The sequence below is a fragment of the Meriones unguiculatus genome, chromosome 4 (assembly GCF_030254825.1).
Source record: "Meriones unguiculatus strain TT.TT164.6M chromosome 4, Bangor_MerUng_6.1, whole genome shotgun sequence".
Lineage (NCBI taxonomy): Eukaryota > Metazoa > Chordata > Mammalia > Rodentia > Muridae > Meriones > Meriones unguiculatus.
This window is the reverse complement of record NC_083352.1, coordinates 135,165,186-135,183,081: the sequence shown is the minus strand read 5'-3', so window position 1 is coordinate 135,183,081 and position 17,896 is coordinate 135,165,186. Positions and strand designations below refer to the sequence as shown.

At 43.7% G+C, this 17,896-nt stretch overlaps 1 protein-coding gene across 7 annotated transcripts in view; it reads right to left on the bottom strand.

Annotated features, from left to right (window-relative positions):
* Positions 1-17,896, bottom strand: part of Kif16b (kinesin family member 16B) — a 284,103-nt gene that overhangs the window by 107,988 nt on the left and 158,219 nt on the right. For all 7 annotated transcript variants that reach the window (XM_060383153.1, XM_060383155.1, XM_060383154.1 and 4 more), the window contains 2 exons: positions 16,876-16,958; positions 15,502-15,590 (listed from right to left, as the gene is read on the bottom strand). In XM_060383153.1, the coding sequence (XP_060239136.1) occupies positions 15,502-15,590; positions 16,876-16,958 (172 nt within the window). The remainder of the gene's footprint in view (positions 1-15,501; positions 15,591-16,875; positions 16,959-17,896) is intronic.

The following is a 17,896-nucleotide window of genomic DNA, read 5'->3' as shown; positions in this document are numbered from 1 at the left end:
ATATTAGCAGCAGCCTTTGCCTGGCTTCTGGTCTGTGAAAGGTAGTGCTGGGGAGGAGAGAGGCTGACAAAGGATCTGCACAGTTAAGAGTGTAAGAAAGAATAACACGTGCAGACCACACGGGCAACAATGAGCCAGAACAAAAAGTAGTTTTGACTGGGGGAGGGGGGTGTTCACAGAGAGGGAGCTTTATGGCTACAAGGATGAGACAGAGTGAAGCCTTGCAGGGGAGGGGCTGATGAAAGTTGGCCTTAAGAAACAGAACCGTGATGCCCAGGATGCACTGTATAGAGATAAACCATGAGGAAGAAAAAACAGAAAAGGAAAATGCATGTAAAATATGGTCAGAAAACAGGAACTGGACTCAGCTGTCCATCACACAAATCACACCAAGGGAATTAGGGGTGGTGAAGCTGGGACAGGAGCACTGCAGACAGAATGCCAGGTCAAGGCACCACTCTTACAGGCTTGCTGGCAAGCTGCTCTGACTCCTAGACTCTAACTTGTCCTGGTAGACCAAACACTCAAGGATGGTCCTCTGCTTACCGTCTAAGTCTCCTGACTCACAGGCGTGTCATCATTGCTTTCAGTGTGCATCGCCATCAGTGTGCCAGGCAGCTGGAAGCTAGGAGGAGTCTCCGCCCTATCTAGCATAGGGACCACTAAGTAATATGTAATGTATGATGGAGGCTAGGAAATACAGTAAGTCTAGTAAAGGCAGTAAAGTGGAGAGGAGATTCAGGAGAGCAAGAAAAGGGGAAGAGGGTATCACTGAGAAATATCTCCTGCCACCTGGGGAAGCCAGACAAAGAGCTGGTACCTCCTATGGCCTGCTGTGAGCCTGGCAGGACCAAAATAGTGATTTTAGAGGAAGCTAGAGAGACAAGAACCATGAACAACTAAAGCAACAGCCAAGGCTGCTGGGCTTTTCATGCCACATGTGGCTGTCTCTACCTTCACCATGGCTTCTTGAGGACAAAGATACTTCCATCTTGACCGAGTATATATTCTGGGGCTCTCCTTCAAGGCACACAGTAGGCATTCGACCAATAATTACGCTGGATAGTGCCTTGGAGTTAATGGTCTGAATTACTGGCTCAGCAGACATGTGTCAGGAAGATGACAGCAACCAATGCTGGACTCTCTTTCCCTTGAAAAATAACTTACTCTTCATACTCCTTGCTTCTTTATATTAAGAATAATTCATTACAGCAAATTTGGAAAACACAGCTTTCCAAAAAACACAGTTCTATATATAAACATGGAACTGAGAGCCTATAATAATATAAGTGCATCTCGTAAAAAGTTTTCTATCATATATATCTGGACACATGCTGAAGCCATACACTGGTCTTGTGTAACACAGCTTAATGTCATGGCATTCTATAATGACTTATATGAACAGTCCCATTATCAGAAATGCATGTGGACAGACCATTTTGAAAAACGTTTGGTGGGGTCTATACTTATTAGTCCAAGAAAAACTTATTTTAAGAAAATTTAGGGCTAGAAAGATGGCTCAGCGGGTAATAGCATTTGCCATACAAACTTGATGACCTGAGCTTCCTCCCTAGACCCCATGTAAAGCCTGAGACGTGGCGGCTCTTTACCTGTAGTCCTAGCTCTCAAAGGGTTAAGTGGAAGCTCAGCACTACAGAGTGCATGCGCAGAAAGAATGAGAGATCTCGCCTCAAACACAAGGCGGAGTGAGAGAACTGACTCCCGAAATGCTGGCTTCTGACCTTCAGACATATGCAGTGGCACATCTGATCCCATATACAACAAATCCATTTCATATAAAATATTTTTATAATAGAGAGGGTCTCACTATTAATCTGAATAGTTTGGAACTTGCTATGTAAATAAGACTGGTTTCAAATTCTCAGGAACCCGTCAATCTGTCCTTTCACCTGACAGCTAAGATTAAAAGACATTTGCCACTGTGCTCTGATCAAAATAAATAAACTCTTTAGAAAGGAAAAAAAAACAAAAACAGCTGTACACATTTATAGGCATAAAGAAAACAGAGCAGAAAAACTAAGGCTGAATATAGGGACACAAAACTCAGATGGAGCAGGTCCCTTTAGGTGACAGAGAGCTCAGGACTAGAGAACTTCGCACACCTTCACACTGTACTGGGAAGACACCATACTAACTATACTGTCTCGGTCAAGGCTGCTGTTGCTGTGAGAAGACACCATGCCACCGCAACTCCGACAATGTACAGCATTGAAGTGGCACTGGCTTACAAGGTCAGAAGTCTAGCTCATTCATGGTTGGATGGCAGCATGTAGGCAGACCCTGGGCACTGGAGAAAGTCACGAGTTCTACATCTGGATTGGCAGGCATCAGGAAGAGAGAGTTCCACTGGGCCTGGCTTGGGCTTCTGAAACCCCAAAGTTCTCTCCCAGTGACACACTCCAACAAGGCCACACCTACCTCAACAAGGACCTATGCCAAGAGCTAATCACCAACCATTCAATGTATGAGCCTATGAGGGCCATGCTTATTCAAACCACCACACACAGCTAACCAGGGAATGCAAACATATGTACCTCTGTGTTTCTGATGGGCTAATGGCAGTCTAGGCACTTTGTGGCCAGCTAGCCTGTGGCCACTGCCAGACTTCCTCTGCCACATCTTTCTAAATCCCGACACAATAAAGCCCATTCTCTTTTCTCTTTATTTCCTGTTTTTTGTTTGTTTGTTTGTTTTTTCTCCTTTATTCTTCCCTCTTTGCTTTAATTTAATCAACAGCCACCATCAAATACAGAACTCTGGATAAGATTTTAGCTGACAAAACCAACATAGGCAAAAATTTTAATTAGGTTAATTACAATGTTATATATAAGTTAGAAAATAAAATAGCTTAAACTGTCCTTATTTATTAGGCAAAAGTTAAGTAAGTTACAATATAAACAAAGTATGAATAATTATAGTCAGTGGCCAAGGGGGGAAAATCTCATAATGAAATATATGTAGGAAAAAGTAGAAGGCAGAACTACATATTTAGGACAGCCTCAACTTTTAAAGCACTCCATATAATGCACTATTACAATAACTGATGCCAAGTAAATAAATGTACTTGAAAAGATAAGCAAATATTACCAATGCAAACCAATGACTGTAAGTTGGTAGGAGAATTATAAACATCTGTGATTACTTCATTCATTTCTGAGTGTTTTGCTTTTTTGTAATAATCATTCATTTTGTAATGAGAAAAGCCTACCTAAGCTTCTAAAAACTCATCTGATTGTAGCAACTGTTTCGCCTCTGTTAGTTGACAATGATGACAACATTAGCAGGTCATGTAGGATTCAGGGCTTGATGATGTTAACTAAGCACTTGATGTCACAGAGGTGGGCAATAGCTCCTCATGGTTAGAATTATGGTATATGGTAAAAGGAGCTGAAAATGCCTCATCACAAAACAAGTCACACCTACACATACTCAGCCAGTAATCATTCCTCAAACATCTACTCCAAAGTAGGGACACAGTGTAGAGGAAATATCCCTGTTAGTGTACCTCTAACCATAGCATAGAGAACAGACATACGATTGCACCACCAGACACAATTCCCAGTTTTTTAAATTGCTAACAAGAAAAGATGGAACAGACCACAAGTGAAAACCTAAGAAAATGAAATGTGGAAGTCCCCTCTGAGGAAGTGACAATGGATTCTGCCACCCCAAGAGAGCTGATGGCTCCTTGGCTAAGAGTAGTGGGAGGCACATACAATGACCAGGAAGAGAGATGGAGGCACGGAGCAGGAGCCCATCATAGAGCAGAACCAGAATGTTCCCCACACAAATGGGTTACCAGGAACAGAGCTAATGGCATGTAAATAACAAAATCTGTTACTTCGACAGGACATCATGCTGTGATGTAGGACTAACTGGACCTCTCTCTCCTGTCTCACCTTTGCCCTTTGTCATCTCACTAAGAAATGGCTCGCTTGCTCAGTGGGGCTTCACAGGAAATCTAGATGGGAAAATAACAAGAAACAAGCCAGTCACAGGGCGCTCCACAGTAACACAAGAAAGTCAGCTTGGGCTTGGAATCAGCAAAGGAGAGACAGCTCCAAGGCCTATCACTAAAAGCGGCTCACAGTGGAATAATAACAGCAAAGGCAGTAATTAACACCAATCTCAGTTAATGGTGGAAGAAACCCACTTCCTTTAGTTTCCCTCATTACAAGTTCCTAAAGACTGGGTATCTTAACAAGCTATTTAAGACAATCTATAGCCATTGTAAAGTTAGTAAATGACCCATAAAAAGTGAGGCAACTAAGACCAAAGTTGGAGAAGAAACAAGCACTGTAGCACACTTAGCTAAAATGGCAAGGCTCAATAAAATGAAGCAACAGAGACAAACACAGTAAATAACCGTCAAGTACACAACTACCAAATTACCAGCAGCATAAATATTGTCAACAGCATACATAAAGCTCACATGTTCAAGGTCAGCAAGAAAAAGAGAAGCAACTTACAAAGCAGAAGAAAGTGAGGTGGAAGAGGCAGGAAATGTATAGCCAGGAATGTGCTCCCAAGAGAAGAGAATATTTCTGAAAATACAGGGGGAACCACAGCCTCACATGAAGGTAAACATCTCAGCAGGTGTATCTTCAGTTACAGCCAGAATGTACTTCATGAGGCCCCTCCATGCTGCTAAAGGGAAAGTGAACTCCTGTAAGCTCCAACCTCATCAGGTGTCCTTAAGGTCTAGAAGTCGTGCTGGGGACCTGTGTGTGCTGTGTCTGCTTCCCCAAAACACACTTAGCTTCAGCTACAGTGAATCCGAGGCTCAAAGCAATGGCAGCTGTTAGCCTGCTACCGTTAATGTCCGCTTTCTAGGGCAACAGTGGGTAAATTCTCCAGGGAGTGAAGAAGGGGAAGCTGAGAAGTAAGGTCACCAGGAAGAAGTGAATAGGCTTTAAGAAAAGGGGCTGAGGGAACAACACATCGTACGAGATAAAAGGAGAGGGGGAACTACTGGAGTAGGAAGGTACAGGTGAGAAGGGGTGTGTGGCGCTGATGGATGGAATTACATCTGAAATGAGTATATGTGCACTGTCCTCTTTTTATCATTGCCTCGATACTATATCCACACAACTTTTAACACTGTGTTAGAAAGCATTCATAACAAACACCAGGAAAGAATATGGAAGACACAAGGAAAAGGAGCCATTTTCTTGTTATGTAATAGTTACTAGCTATGAACTCTTCACAACTATCTTGGTGACTCTCGCTGTTTGTATCTAATCTTAAAGCTCTCCCTTCAGATTTGACTTCCTTCTGAATTTATTTTCTCTAACTACATTTCTACAACCAACCAGAAGACAGAAAGAATGTGGAAACTACCCTCATTCAGTATCCTAGTACAGGACAAAACTCAGCAGCGGTCATCGACACTCGGGTCCTATGTAACAACCAGGACACTGAGGAAAAGCACACATTTCAACACGGCTGCAGGCAGGAACCCTCAACTCTGGTTACTAGGAATAGGGCCTAGAACTGCACCTCAGAAGCTGTACTCACAAGAATATATTCAAGAACTCGAAAGAAGTGGGAGATAGTAGGACCTGGTTAGGACAGGAGCTCCACAAGGACAGCAACAGATCCAAAAAGTCTGAGCACAGGGGTCTTTTCTGAGACTGATACTCATGGAGATGACCTGGAACCCCTGCACAGAGGTGGTCCATGGCAGTTCAGTGTCCAAGTGGGGTCCATAGTAATGGGAACAGGGACTGTCTCTGACATGAACTCTGTGGCTGGCTCTTTAATCACCTCCACCTGAGGGAGGAGCAGCCTTACCAGGCCACAGAGGAAGACAGTGCAACCACTCCTGATGAGACCTGATAGACTAGGATCAGAGGAAAGGGGAGGAGGACCTCCTCTTAGCAATGGACTGGGGGAGGGGCATAGGAAGGGAAGAGGGAGGGATAGTGGAATTGGGAGGGGAGGAAGGAGGGAGCTACAGGGGTGATACAAAGTGAATAAACTGTAATAAATAAATAAATAAATAAATAAATAAATAAATAAATAAAAATTTATCACTGAAAAAACTTTAGAAGAAAAAGAACCTCTCATATTAACGGGAAGATGCTGAAATGATAATGATTTCTTAATGTGAAAGCAAGAACCTTCAAATTCTACTCACTGATCTAGACATGCCAACACTACATTTTTTCTGCCTCAAGGAAGTTATTAAGGAAAACACGAGAACTACAAATCTCTTCAGGTTAATGACATGTGATAGCTGGAAACTAGACAATAAAATATGAATCAACAGGAAATAAGTCCAGCAAGACTCAGAATATCTACAGTAGAATATCACGTAGTTATTAAAAGAGCTATGAAAGGAAACATTAAAAATACTCTTACAAATCTAGTATGAACCCATCCTGACCAACATAGTAAATGATAGACATCTGACAAAGAGACTTTCAGAGAAAAAGTTAAGGTCCATCACTGCCCAGAGGGCAGGCAGGGGGAAGGCAGCAGGAGTGAAGGTCCATCACTGCCCAGAGGGCAGGCAGGGGGAAGGCAGAAGGAGTGAAGGTCCATCACTGCCCAGAGGGCAGGCAGGGGGAAGGCAGCAGGAGTGAAGGTTACACCTCCCAGGCGGTTAGGCGGCAAAGGGGATTTGCTGGATCTGGGACCCGGCTAGAAACTTAAAGCCCAGGCTCTGAGAGACCCATGCTTCCTCTGGCTAGATTCCACAGCATCCCAAATAGGGCTACTGGGTGGGACCAACTCCTCAAGCATATGAATCTGTGGGTATATTTCACACTGCTGGAGGAGCGAGAAGAGGCATTCTGATGGAGAAGCAACACAATTAAGCAAAACACACGGCCACCTGCTAGTTCTACAGTTCGTTCTTTTATATTTTTTGTGATTTCAAGTTCCTCTGACAAATACTTAGTTGACTACCTCTCTTCTATCCTCTTTCCCATGATGGCTAGCGTTGGGCCATCTCAGAGGGGGTGGGCTGGTCTGGGGCCACGGTGTGTGAGAGCCTTGGCGAAGCTACTCCCGTGGCCCCGAAGTGCAGCCTGGGGCCTGACTGCTGACACTTTTAGGACTAGTTGGGTTTGAAACTGAGTTGATTCTTTTCAGAATTTAATTATTCAAATTTACCCATGTAAATGGGCTCACCACTGCGCAGTACTTAGAAGGGGCTAATGTGCCAGCAAAAATTTCTTTTATTTTCAATACTGAAATGAACTTGGAAGGTATCTAATTTTGCTTCAAGCACTTTCACGAAGCTGTGAATGCTTCCGCCTCCTGCCAAATTAGCTGCCTGTTTGCAGTCTCCAGCGAGGTGGAGGAGGCTGAGCAGTCAGCTTGCTTTCCTCTTACAGATACTGTGCCAGTGAGAAGGAATATTTTCCCTGCAGGGAAACTATCTGCTGGCAAAGTCCCTGGCTGGGCACTTCTCCAAAGTACAGCCAACTCCCCAAGGAAGCCACCAGGCTGCTTTGCCCCATCCAAAATTCTCTGGCATTAAGAATCAATGTGTGCACAAATCAGTTCCAGAGAGCTTGAGACACAGGCCAGCAGTGAGTTCCAAAACTGGAGCAAAAAGTGTGTCCAACTTGATGTGCCCAGCCAGACAAAGGAGACAGTTTGTGGACATAAGGATGATGTTTAAAAAAAAAAAGGAATTCTAGAGCCCATTAAATTCGGATTATGGTATTATTGTTGCTACTTGTTTTTAGATATGGGCTACTTGAAAGATTAGTAGATTGTACACGGAACAAAACAAAACAAAAAAGAAAGAAAACTGGCTGCTTTGAAGATAAGTTGGATCCTAGTAGATATGATTATTTGCAAAACAGCCACACCTTTAATGATAGTTTGGCTCTGGAAGGAATACTCAGCAGTATTTCTTTTTTAAACTACGGTAACACTAACTTTCACTCCCTCACTCTTCTATACGACACCAAAGGAAATAAGGCACATGTTAATCTGTGATCCGTAAGCAAGCCACCAACCATGAAGGAAGCACTCACGAAGAGAGGAGATAGACATGCATAAAGCACAGTGCGCATGGGTCATGCCCCGCATAGGCATTTGGAGAACACCAAAAGAGGCACCCCAGAGCCCCTTTGCTGCCCCATATCTACAGATGTGCAAAGAGTTACTTCCTATGTGCAAGATTCAAAACTGAGTAAGGAATGGAGGGTTCTTGCCTGCAAGAAGGCCACATCAGGAAATGCCCAGGCATAAGATTACTTTGGAAAGACATGCACAGAATGTCTGCCCAAGGTAAAAAGGCAAAAAATTCAACTCAAACTGGAGATGGGCAGAAGCCTGCTGAGAATGAGATTCCTGGACCAAGCTTAGAAGGGAACTAACCAGAGGAAGAGGATGGAAGAGCTTTGCAGAAGCATTTACAGGTGTGGAGAAAGTCTGTTTTACACAATTAAGCCAAAGATTAAGTTTAGGGTGGAAAGGGAGAGATCACACTGGAGAACAAAGTGTCAAGTGACAGTGATGGTGCTTGGATGTCATTCTGCAGAAGCTGAAGGACCAGGACCAACTCTAGGAAGAAGAATGGACCCCAAGGAACATAATGCAGAGAGCCCTCAGGTCCAGATGGCACAGAGCTCTGGAACACCCCTCCTCAGAGGAGGCAAGAAATAGGGTAATCCCAGGATAATCCCAGGGTGGTATGTGCATGAGGATGCCATGGTTCAGAGATTCCTGACAGACTCTACAAGCATCTTCCACACACTAAATCACACCCCAAGGTGACTTAACCTCTGTCTGTTCTCATCATCCAAGACACAGTGTAAGGCTGGGCAAGTGACAGGCACATGAATGAGTAAAAACTGTCTACCTGAAAATACCCATTCTTCAAGGAAGAAGTGGCTCCATGCCACAGAAGTGCCGAGTATTTCCTACAGGTCACACAGATACAGCCACGCTTTCCCCATGGGAAGTCTTGACTGCTGACAGCCACTTGAAGGAGAAGGTCAAGGTCCAGGGTCCCGTTACTCAAAGCTGATCTTATCCTCAATGCGTTTTGACAACCTGACCCTCCTCGTATGTTTGTATTTTACCTTAAGGACATCCAAACCAAAGATTTAAGTCTGAAACTAGAAGGCAAAATATTTTCCTTCATTAAATCTACATACAGTTAATTCCAGGACCCATAGCTCACTGCTTTGCTTGTCTTTCCAGCCCACCCTTCTAGGTTTCTTCCACCACTGCCTCATTCCAAGCCCTCACCTCCAGCAACCTCACAGCAGCTTCCCCAGCTTATCCTTATTCAGCCGTCCAGGGCAAATATGACCCCCTCCTCCTTGGACATGAGCACTCTCTGGACACAGCACCGGCTGAGTTTAATGTGTGAAATAGGCTGGCTGCGATCACTGGGATTCTACTCACAGCAGAGGCTTCATCATCTGTTCACAACACTTATGGGTTATGGCTAATTCAAGACTTATGGGTAATTCTTTCCTCCTCTTTCTAAACTTGTTGTTGTTGTTTTTCTTCAATATTGGATATTCATCAGAAAGCAAAAGAGAACAAGACAGAGTGATAAAGAACCATAGCTCCTTGCATCAACCAGGATGGCTACTATCAAAGCAGAAATCTAGAAATCTAGAGCATTTCTAGATTTCTAGATTCTATACCCGTGTGTGAGGGTATAGACTGGAAATCTCACACATTGCTGTAAGAATGTGAGGATGGCAGGGCCACAATGGAAAACAGACTCAGAGTTGAATGAAACATTAAAAAAGAACTAGCAGACATTGCAGGAATTCTATCTCTAGGAGTGGACTTAGAACGGAAAATCAAAGACTAAAGCAGACGTGGGTACACTCCTGTCCAGGGCAGAACTGGTTCAGCAGCCACCGGGAGAAACCACCACTGACAGAGTCTACTGGCAGATGAGTGGACAGACACCACCACTGACAGAGTGAGTCTACTGGCAGATGAGTGGACAGACAAACCATGAGATACATGCACACCAGGGAGATTACCCAACCAGAGAACAGGGCATTCTGACAAAAGCAGGAAAACTTGAAGGACACTTGTTAATTGGAAATAAACCAATCACAAATAGTCTGGAGAAGTAAAATTCATGAAACAAGCAACTATGATAAGGTGAATACCAAAGTATTAATCATTTCAAGAATGCAGCACCACCTCTAGTAAGAAAAAAAAAAAGGATGCTCTAGAGATCGCCTACATGGTAACATCAGTGTTCTCTACAGTTTACTTAAAATGGTTATGACAGTAAAATAATATAGTAAGTCATTTTTACAACCCCTAGAAATAAAAGTTGCTACCAACCATGAATACACACAAATTATTCTTCTTTGTGTACCAGAAAATATATTTTAAACATACATTCTACATGAGTTGTTTTGTTTTGTTTTGAGACAGGAAATTATATAGCCCAGGCTAGCTTTGCACTTACTACATCACTGAGGCTGGCCCTGATCCTCATCCTCTTGTGTCCATCTCCGCAGTGCTGAGACTGTAGGCATGCATTGCTACCTGTCTCTGAAAAAGCTTTTTATAAAGGCTAATCGGAATGTATAAAAGTAATCTCAAGAACAACACTGTGCTCCTACCTCAGGAAGATAAGCTGCAATCTGCACCCCGAGATCCATCCTACTAAAACACAGAAATGCAAGCCCCAAAGAGCAACAGTGCAAGCTTATCATGGCAAACTGTGAGTGTTAAGTGTCTGGCTTCCACAGACTCTCTCCAGGAGGGCCTCACTGCAGAGTCCTCTCCATCCTCTCCATGCCCTCAGTGTGACTCCCTCTACCCAGCTCTCTTCTGCCTGCCGTGGACCTCCTCACCAGGTCTCCTTCTGCAAGCATTGTCAGGATGCAGGAAGGATGCAGTCCACCAAGAAAAGCAGAGAGTGACTTCTGAGGTACAAAGTCAGAACAGTGATTTTGAGTTCCTGGAAGGTGGATGGTGAAGACTGTCTTCAGTAAGCATTCTTTGCCTTTCTCTTCTCCAAGCAAGCCCTTGTTACAGGCTGGGAACATTTTTATGACCTCAGCTACAGAGAAGAAGGGCTCTAACTGCAGACTTCTGAAAGAACTCTAGTTATTTAGTCCAAGGCACGTGCTTCTATACCATGGAGAATAAACTAAACTATACAAGCGACTTAGGCCAATGCAAGGAAATAATACTCAGTCTCTTAAAAGAAGACATGGCTCTCATGAATCAGACTCAAACAGATTCTGAGGGACTGGCTGCAGGTAATATCAACCCTAATAAAGATTGCTAGTAGAAGCCACAGTGCTTCTGGTTTTTTATGTCACCCAACATATTAGGGCATGGCTCCCCGAAAGGGGTGTGGAACCAGAAAGAAAACCCTTCCCAGGTACATCATGCCACATAACTTCTTTCCCAAGAGATCCCCAGAGAAGGCTGCAGACACAGCTGCCCTGTGCTCTGAAATGCATGCTGCCTTTCACTCACTCTAAATACATTTACATGACAAGCCCATGTTCCCAGGCTCTCCAAGAAGCACCAGGGAAAGCCAGACCCTCAACAGTACCCACTGCTTGGAGGAAGCAGCACAGTCTCAAGTTTCCATCTCAGAAATGAGCATGCTCTTGAGTACACGCTGTGTAGTATCTGGAATTAAACAACTCTTTAATGAGGGCCTGGGTATTAAACATATTTCTTTCAATATTCTAGCCTAATTTGTGCCGAGAATATTTATACCTGCAACATAAAAAAAAAAAATGGTATAAACAGCATGGCTATAGCTTTAATTATGCTTCATTTTGCCCACTTGCTAGAGCCAACAATTTCATAATGAGGTGTCTGCCTTCCCATAAGTCAGAGTAGACAAGTTTTCTTCAATTATATTTTAATTCATGGGTAATCACTCTTTGCAGCAGGTAGCAAGTGCAGGGGGTGGGAGCCAGGGAGAAAGAAGGTATGATGAAGTATTAAATAATTTCATTTGAATTTGTAACAACAAGTATTACGTGCCTGTTTTCAGAAGCCAGGAGAAGTGGATTCACCATGCTTGTATCAAAAGCCCCCAGAAGCCCCCAGGTGGAAGTCAGCCTAAACATACTGCTTCTCATGTGGGTTTCCTGACTGCTGTTGCTTACTTTCTCATTTTCTCTGGGACTGCATCTGTACCATTTTGCACAGTATGTCATATCCCAATAAGTATAATGGCCATGCCCAGGGAAATTAATTAAAAAACAATCAACACCCTAGGAGTAGATATCTTACTAAAAATTCAATCTGAAGCTATTTGCTAAATTATTAATGCATGATACTTTGAGATAAAGTAAGACAAGACCTTTGACCTCACAAAACTTCCAACCTCACAAGCAAGATGCTTATGCAAACAGATTCTTATCATCTGCCCACTTGTACTCATCTTCCCTGGCCCATCTCAGGAAAGATGCTATATCTACCCCACGTGTCTGCACCTGAGACCTGGAAATTCCCCTTACACCTTAGTTCTTTGACTCTATTTTTCTGCCTGTGGCTAAAGCCCAGACCCATGCCACCATCCGCTTTCACACGATCTAAATAAACAGCTTTCTCCACGATACCCTGATTCCACACTACATTGTCCACAGTAAATGCCCTTTGGGTGTCCCAGGCAAAGGCTTCTCATGCTTGCCAGTGCTCTTAGAAGACACGCTCCCTGCAGTGCCCCACATGGGCCCACACAGGCCGCCACTGCCCACGCTTCATCTCACTTTGCATCACCCTTCTTCCTGGATTCCACTTCCTCTGGTCCACTTTGCATTGCTCATTTGAAGCATGTGGGTTCTCTTTCCTGTGTCTGAAATGTTTTCCATTTCTCTGCTTGTGTTTTAAGAATGCTGTAGTCACTCCACTCCAGTCTTAGATCAAGTATTTCCGACTCTGGCATCCTCCCTGACCACTCCCCCAGATGATGCCCCAAAGGCATTCAACCTCATTTCACCTTTCCGAACTTTCAGTCTTCTACAAGTTGAGTCTCTCCTGCAATCAGCATGGAAACTTGCACTGGCGATAGCAAACACCTGTCCTAGAAACATGTCTGCCTAATAGAAGTTCTCAGAGTTTGCTGAAGGATGGATTGTCTCTACAAGGAATAACAGAATAGTGATGACAGAAATGCAGCAGTGTGCACTGCACAGGGGATAGCCTGATGAAAGCTGGAGATAGCCTGCAGAATGGGATTATCTGCATGGTGCCTTGGAGGAGTAGATGGCAGGAAAAACAAGTAACAAGACCTTGGAACACACAAAGAAACAGCTCCTTTGGCCTAGGCTATTTCCGACATATCTAAATCATAGCCACATCCTGAAGAGTCCAAAACTTGTATGGCAGTGGCTCTCAATCTGTGGGTCATGACCCCTTTGGTGTTTGCATATTAGATATCTTGCATATCAAATATTACCATTACGCTTCATAACAGTCACAAAATCACAGTTATGAAGTAGCAATGAAATAATTTATACATCAGAGTCACAACAGCATGAGGAACTCTATTAAGGAGTCGCAGCTTTCACAAGATTGAGAATCGCTGTTGTAGAGGGATGTGCAGAGACGTGCCAAGACGTGCTAAAATGGCTCTGCCAGGCCAGGCCCGGATATGCTGATATGGACTGGTAGTAGTGGGAATGCTGACTGGGTTCTGGCTAAATTTTTGGTTTTAGACCACAGAGAGCCAATGAAGCAACATTTAGGTTTTAGACATGGGACGTAAGAAGAATTATGAGAATGCAAACGGGTACACTTTGATGACATTTGATCAATACTGGGAAAAAACTGAACTTCAAACAAAATATAATATTAATTTTAATATGGCTACATAGTCTGCATTTTGTGGAGGAAAAAAAAACCTCAATAGCATATATAGAGAGACATAAAAGAAAGAGAGCTAGTGGCCTGGGCAGAGATGACCTATTTTGTTTTCAAAGATTACAAACAGCCACATCAAGTTTCCAAATGGTAGCAAACTGAAGGGCACCATGACACAAAAGGTGAGGAAGGCAGTGCTGGATTCAGGATTAGCTGGGCATGGCTACAAATCCCAGCCAAGCCATTTGACTAAACCAGCAGTACTCACCAGATGTAGCCCTACTGAAGTTGGCATCGATGCTGCCAGGCACCAGCATATTATATTGCACGATGTAAGCCTATGGATGATTCCCCTAGCAGCTGAAAATTCCTCTGCAGGGTCCTAAGAACCCACAAGCACTCATGTCTTCAGAAAACTTGTATTCAGCAGCTATGAGGGGGTTCTTGAACTTTAGAGTTTCACTGATACACGGCTAAGTTCAAGACAGAATTATTCAATGAGCAAAACTTTTCCCAGTAACTACATAACATGAAATTTGAAAGGCTGCACAGTAAAGACAAAGTTGGATACCTCAAAATAAGCTGTTTCGATTGCCAGGGGTTAACGGACCCTGTGTCTACCAACTGGCTTTCTTTTTTGGTTCAAGTAATACAGGTCTGGGCTTTGGCATGTTCCACAAGGAACAAAGTAGAGATGAAGCAACAATTCCGTGTAAGGACCTGATTTCCACCATGGAGAGGACCAACTGGACCCCCAAGGAGTAGTCACAGGCCATAGTCAGGGTGTCAGGCTCCCAAATGGAGCAGGATTAGGACTGATGAAGGGACAAAAGGGTTCAGGAGTTAACAGACCTAGACAGCATCACAGCTCTAACTCATAAGCACATGCACAGCACGTTCCCCACAGGGGAACCAAACCTGCCGTGATGCTGAGAACCGAGAGGTGCTTGGCACCATGTGTGCCACAGAGTAAACACTAAACCAAGGACAGCTCCAGAAGATACGCCCACCACTGTCATTTCACTCTCTCAGCTCTATTAGTTTAGTTAGATTCTCTTGGTGGGAAGCATGAAATAGTGGGAACTTCAAAACTGGGGAGTTCCCAAAAGTTTTTCACCTGTTTCCAGACATTTTCATTACTATTGTCATCTGAGTGATGAAGTCACCAAGGACCTTAGCACTTAGGCTGACAACTCAAGTCACCCAGGGTTAAACCCATTTAAAACAATCTTGTTTGTGTCTTCAGCGATCTCCTGATGTCAGAAGGAGTGAAGATAATTCTCTGGGCTACAGAGTGCCCTAAGATCAAAGCTGTCTCTGTTATTACAGATAATTTACAAAAACAAGATAAAAGCATTTAAGCCAAAGGGACCATGCGCTGGGAAATCAAAGTGCCAACTTAAAATATTAGACAGTTAAGAAAATGATAATGAAGCTTGTAACCATATTTGCTAATGCTTATGTTGTTAAGAAAAAAAAATCAGAGAACATAATCCCATTTATACTGTGATTATAACTAAGTATAATTATGTACAACAGTCTGGCTGGAAAGAAACTTGGAAAATGACTGTGGCTGATATGCAGAGGAGGTGCCCCTGCCCAGGTTTTATTACCATCAAGGGACTACAGTGTAGTTGGCACCATAAATACCACCACAGTAACAAGCACTAGGAAGGCATGCTGCTGCTCACTTACCCAGGGTTATACAGCATGACGGCAGACAGGTTCTCACAGGACTTCGAGAGGTCGGTCATCGACAAGCTGAAGGAGGACAGGAGGCCACTCTGACAGCAGACACAAGGTAGAATGGTTACCTTAGTAGGTATGAGAAGGCCAGCGCTCAGCACTTGTTTCCTTCTCCTAGCGACAGGCAATGGGATGCACACTCACATGAGTGCTTAGTGTCGGGCAGATGAGAGACAGCGCCCTACACACCAGAAATACTTCACAATGGAGATCCACCAGGCACTCCACAGCTCAGAAAGCCTCTAAGCTACACCGCACTCAAGTTTGGGTAGAAGTTAGAAATTATACTTCTGCTGCCCTCTACATGAATGACAGGAATAAAGGGATAGGTGAGGAGAAGCTATAAAGGTAGGAACTGGTCTATTTGCTGCCAATGAATGCTATTGGCAGACAGGTTTTCCTTATGTCTCTCTGGAACCATGTCTAAAATGGACTGCCTAGAGTGGCCCTGAGCAGGAATGGGCAAGAAGATTTATTGGCTGGATCATTAACCCTGGATTACATTGAGAGGTGTAGCTTTGTTCTCATTTTCCATCAAAGGTCTTGGCAGTCTTGTAGCAAGCAGTGCCATAAGATGCTATGTCACTTGGTGGTTAGAACAAAGGCCTCAAGCTTGCAGGTCAGGGCTGTGGGCCTGGTTACCCACCTGCTGCCCTCAGGGTCTATTACAGAGAGTCTGTCTTAGTCTAATTTTCTACTCAATTACCTGTAAGTTAGGGTGGTAACAGTTGCTGTATGATAACATGGCAGAATATCTGCCTAAGTTCAGCACAACTCCTAGCTCATGAAAATGCAAGCTGCAGTTTTTCCTGTCTTCAGAATTCTAAGGAAAGGCCATGGTGCAGCCTTCTTTCCTTTTCACTCAATGTTCCTCTCTTTCTGAGAGACTCAGCCTTCCTCCATGATCAAGCACTAAGAGACTTCTGAATGACCCACCCAACCAACCCCATCTCTCTATGGTTCTAAACTGCCCCACATGGCCTTCCACCCAGGTGAAAATCCCAGTTTACTGTGCTTGATTTGAACTAGAAGGAAAGTACTATGTGACTCAGACAAATTCTGGTAGGTGCAAGTCACTGCTCACATATGCCACATAAAGCCTGGCTCCCCTGGGGATGTGTAGACTAGAAAGAAGGATCTAGAAGAAACAGCTTTTTCTTGTGAGCTCTGGCTCTCCTACTCCATCATCCATCAGGGAGCAAAGTGCCTAGAACACACCTGGATTCAGAACTTCCTTTCCAGGGGCTTTAGTCACAGAAAGTGAAGTGGTAGAAACCCAGAAGACAACCCCACCCCACCTGGGCTCTGCATCCAGGCCCTCACCTTCCTCTTCTCCCTGAGCTTGGCAGCTTCCTTCGGATGGTTAAAGCGGAACATGTTGGTTCTTCCGAGGAGTATCACAGCACCTGGAACACACAAGAACAGCAGTGATAGATAGAAGGATATGCAGAGTCAGTGGTGGGCACTGTGGTCAGCTGGTAACAGCTGGGCACAGAATTCTCCTCCCAGTGCATTAGAAAATAATAATAAGATGCTCCAGTCTCAAAGGCCCATCTAGGAAAGCTAATTTTAAACCTGCATGTACTTTTGTTTTTACAGCTGGGTGTCACAATATTCAAAACAACCTAGGAAGAAGTGATGAATCTAAGCATTATAACCTATTATGAGATTTTAAACTTAATGTGCAAATAATTATACTTGTGATTGTTTGGAAGAAAAAAAAACAATGCTCTGGGTCTCTAAAGAGATGTAACATCAAGCAAAACATGTGATCTCAAATGCAGGAAATGTTTATTAGTGGTTACAGAAGCAGACACTCAAGGCAAAGCAGCCTTAGAAGAAAAACAATGGCACAGAAGTTCCTACTGATAAAACACTCTGGAACCTGATGGGGAGAAGCTACATGCATGCATCTATGAACACATACATACATACATGCACACACACATACACATATCTTTATTCTTAAGGGAGTGTGCTGCTTCCTACCACAAACCACGTTAAAATTTAGATACTCAAGAAAGGATACAGGGCCAAAGCCCTCATTCAATACCAAGGTCCTACTGGACAAGAGAAATCAATGTCCAAGAATGACCAAGGCCAGAAGGAGGGTGAGCTGAAATAAGCAAATAGTTTCTAGAGTCAGATTTGTCCAGATCCAGCACGTTGCCATAGAAGGCACTTAAGAGCAGCAGCGTTACACACAGACACGCTAGCCCATGGTCTTGTCCATGCCAGAGTATCTATGTCATGTTATGACAGAATAGGGTTCAGTTTTTGCCCTGAAAAAGACTCAGGCTCTGGGGTCAGCCACAAAGAGCAATGGCTGTGTGACTCTCCAGAA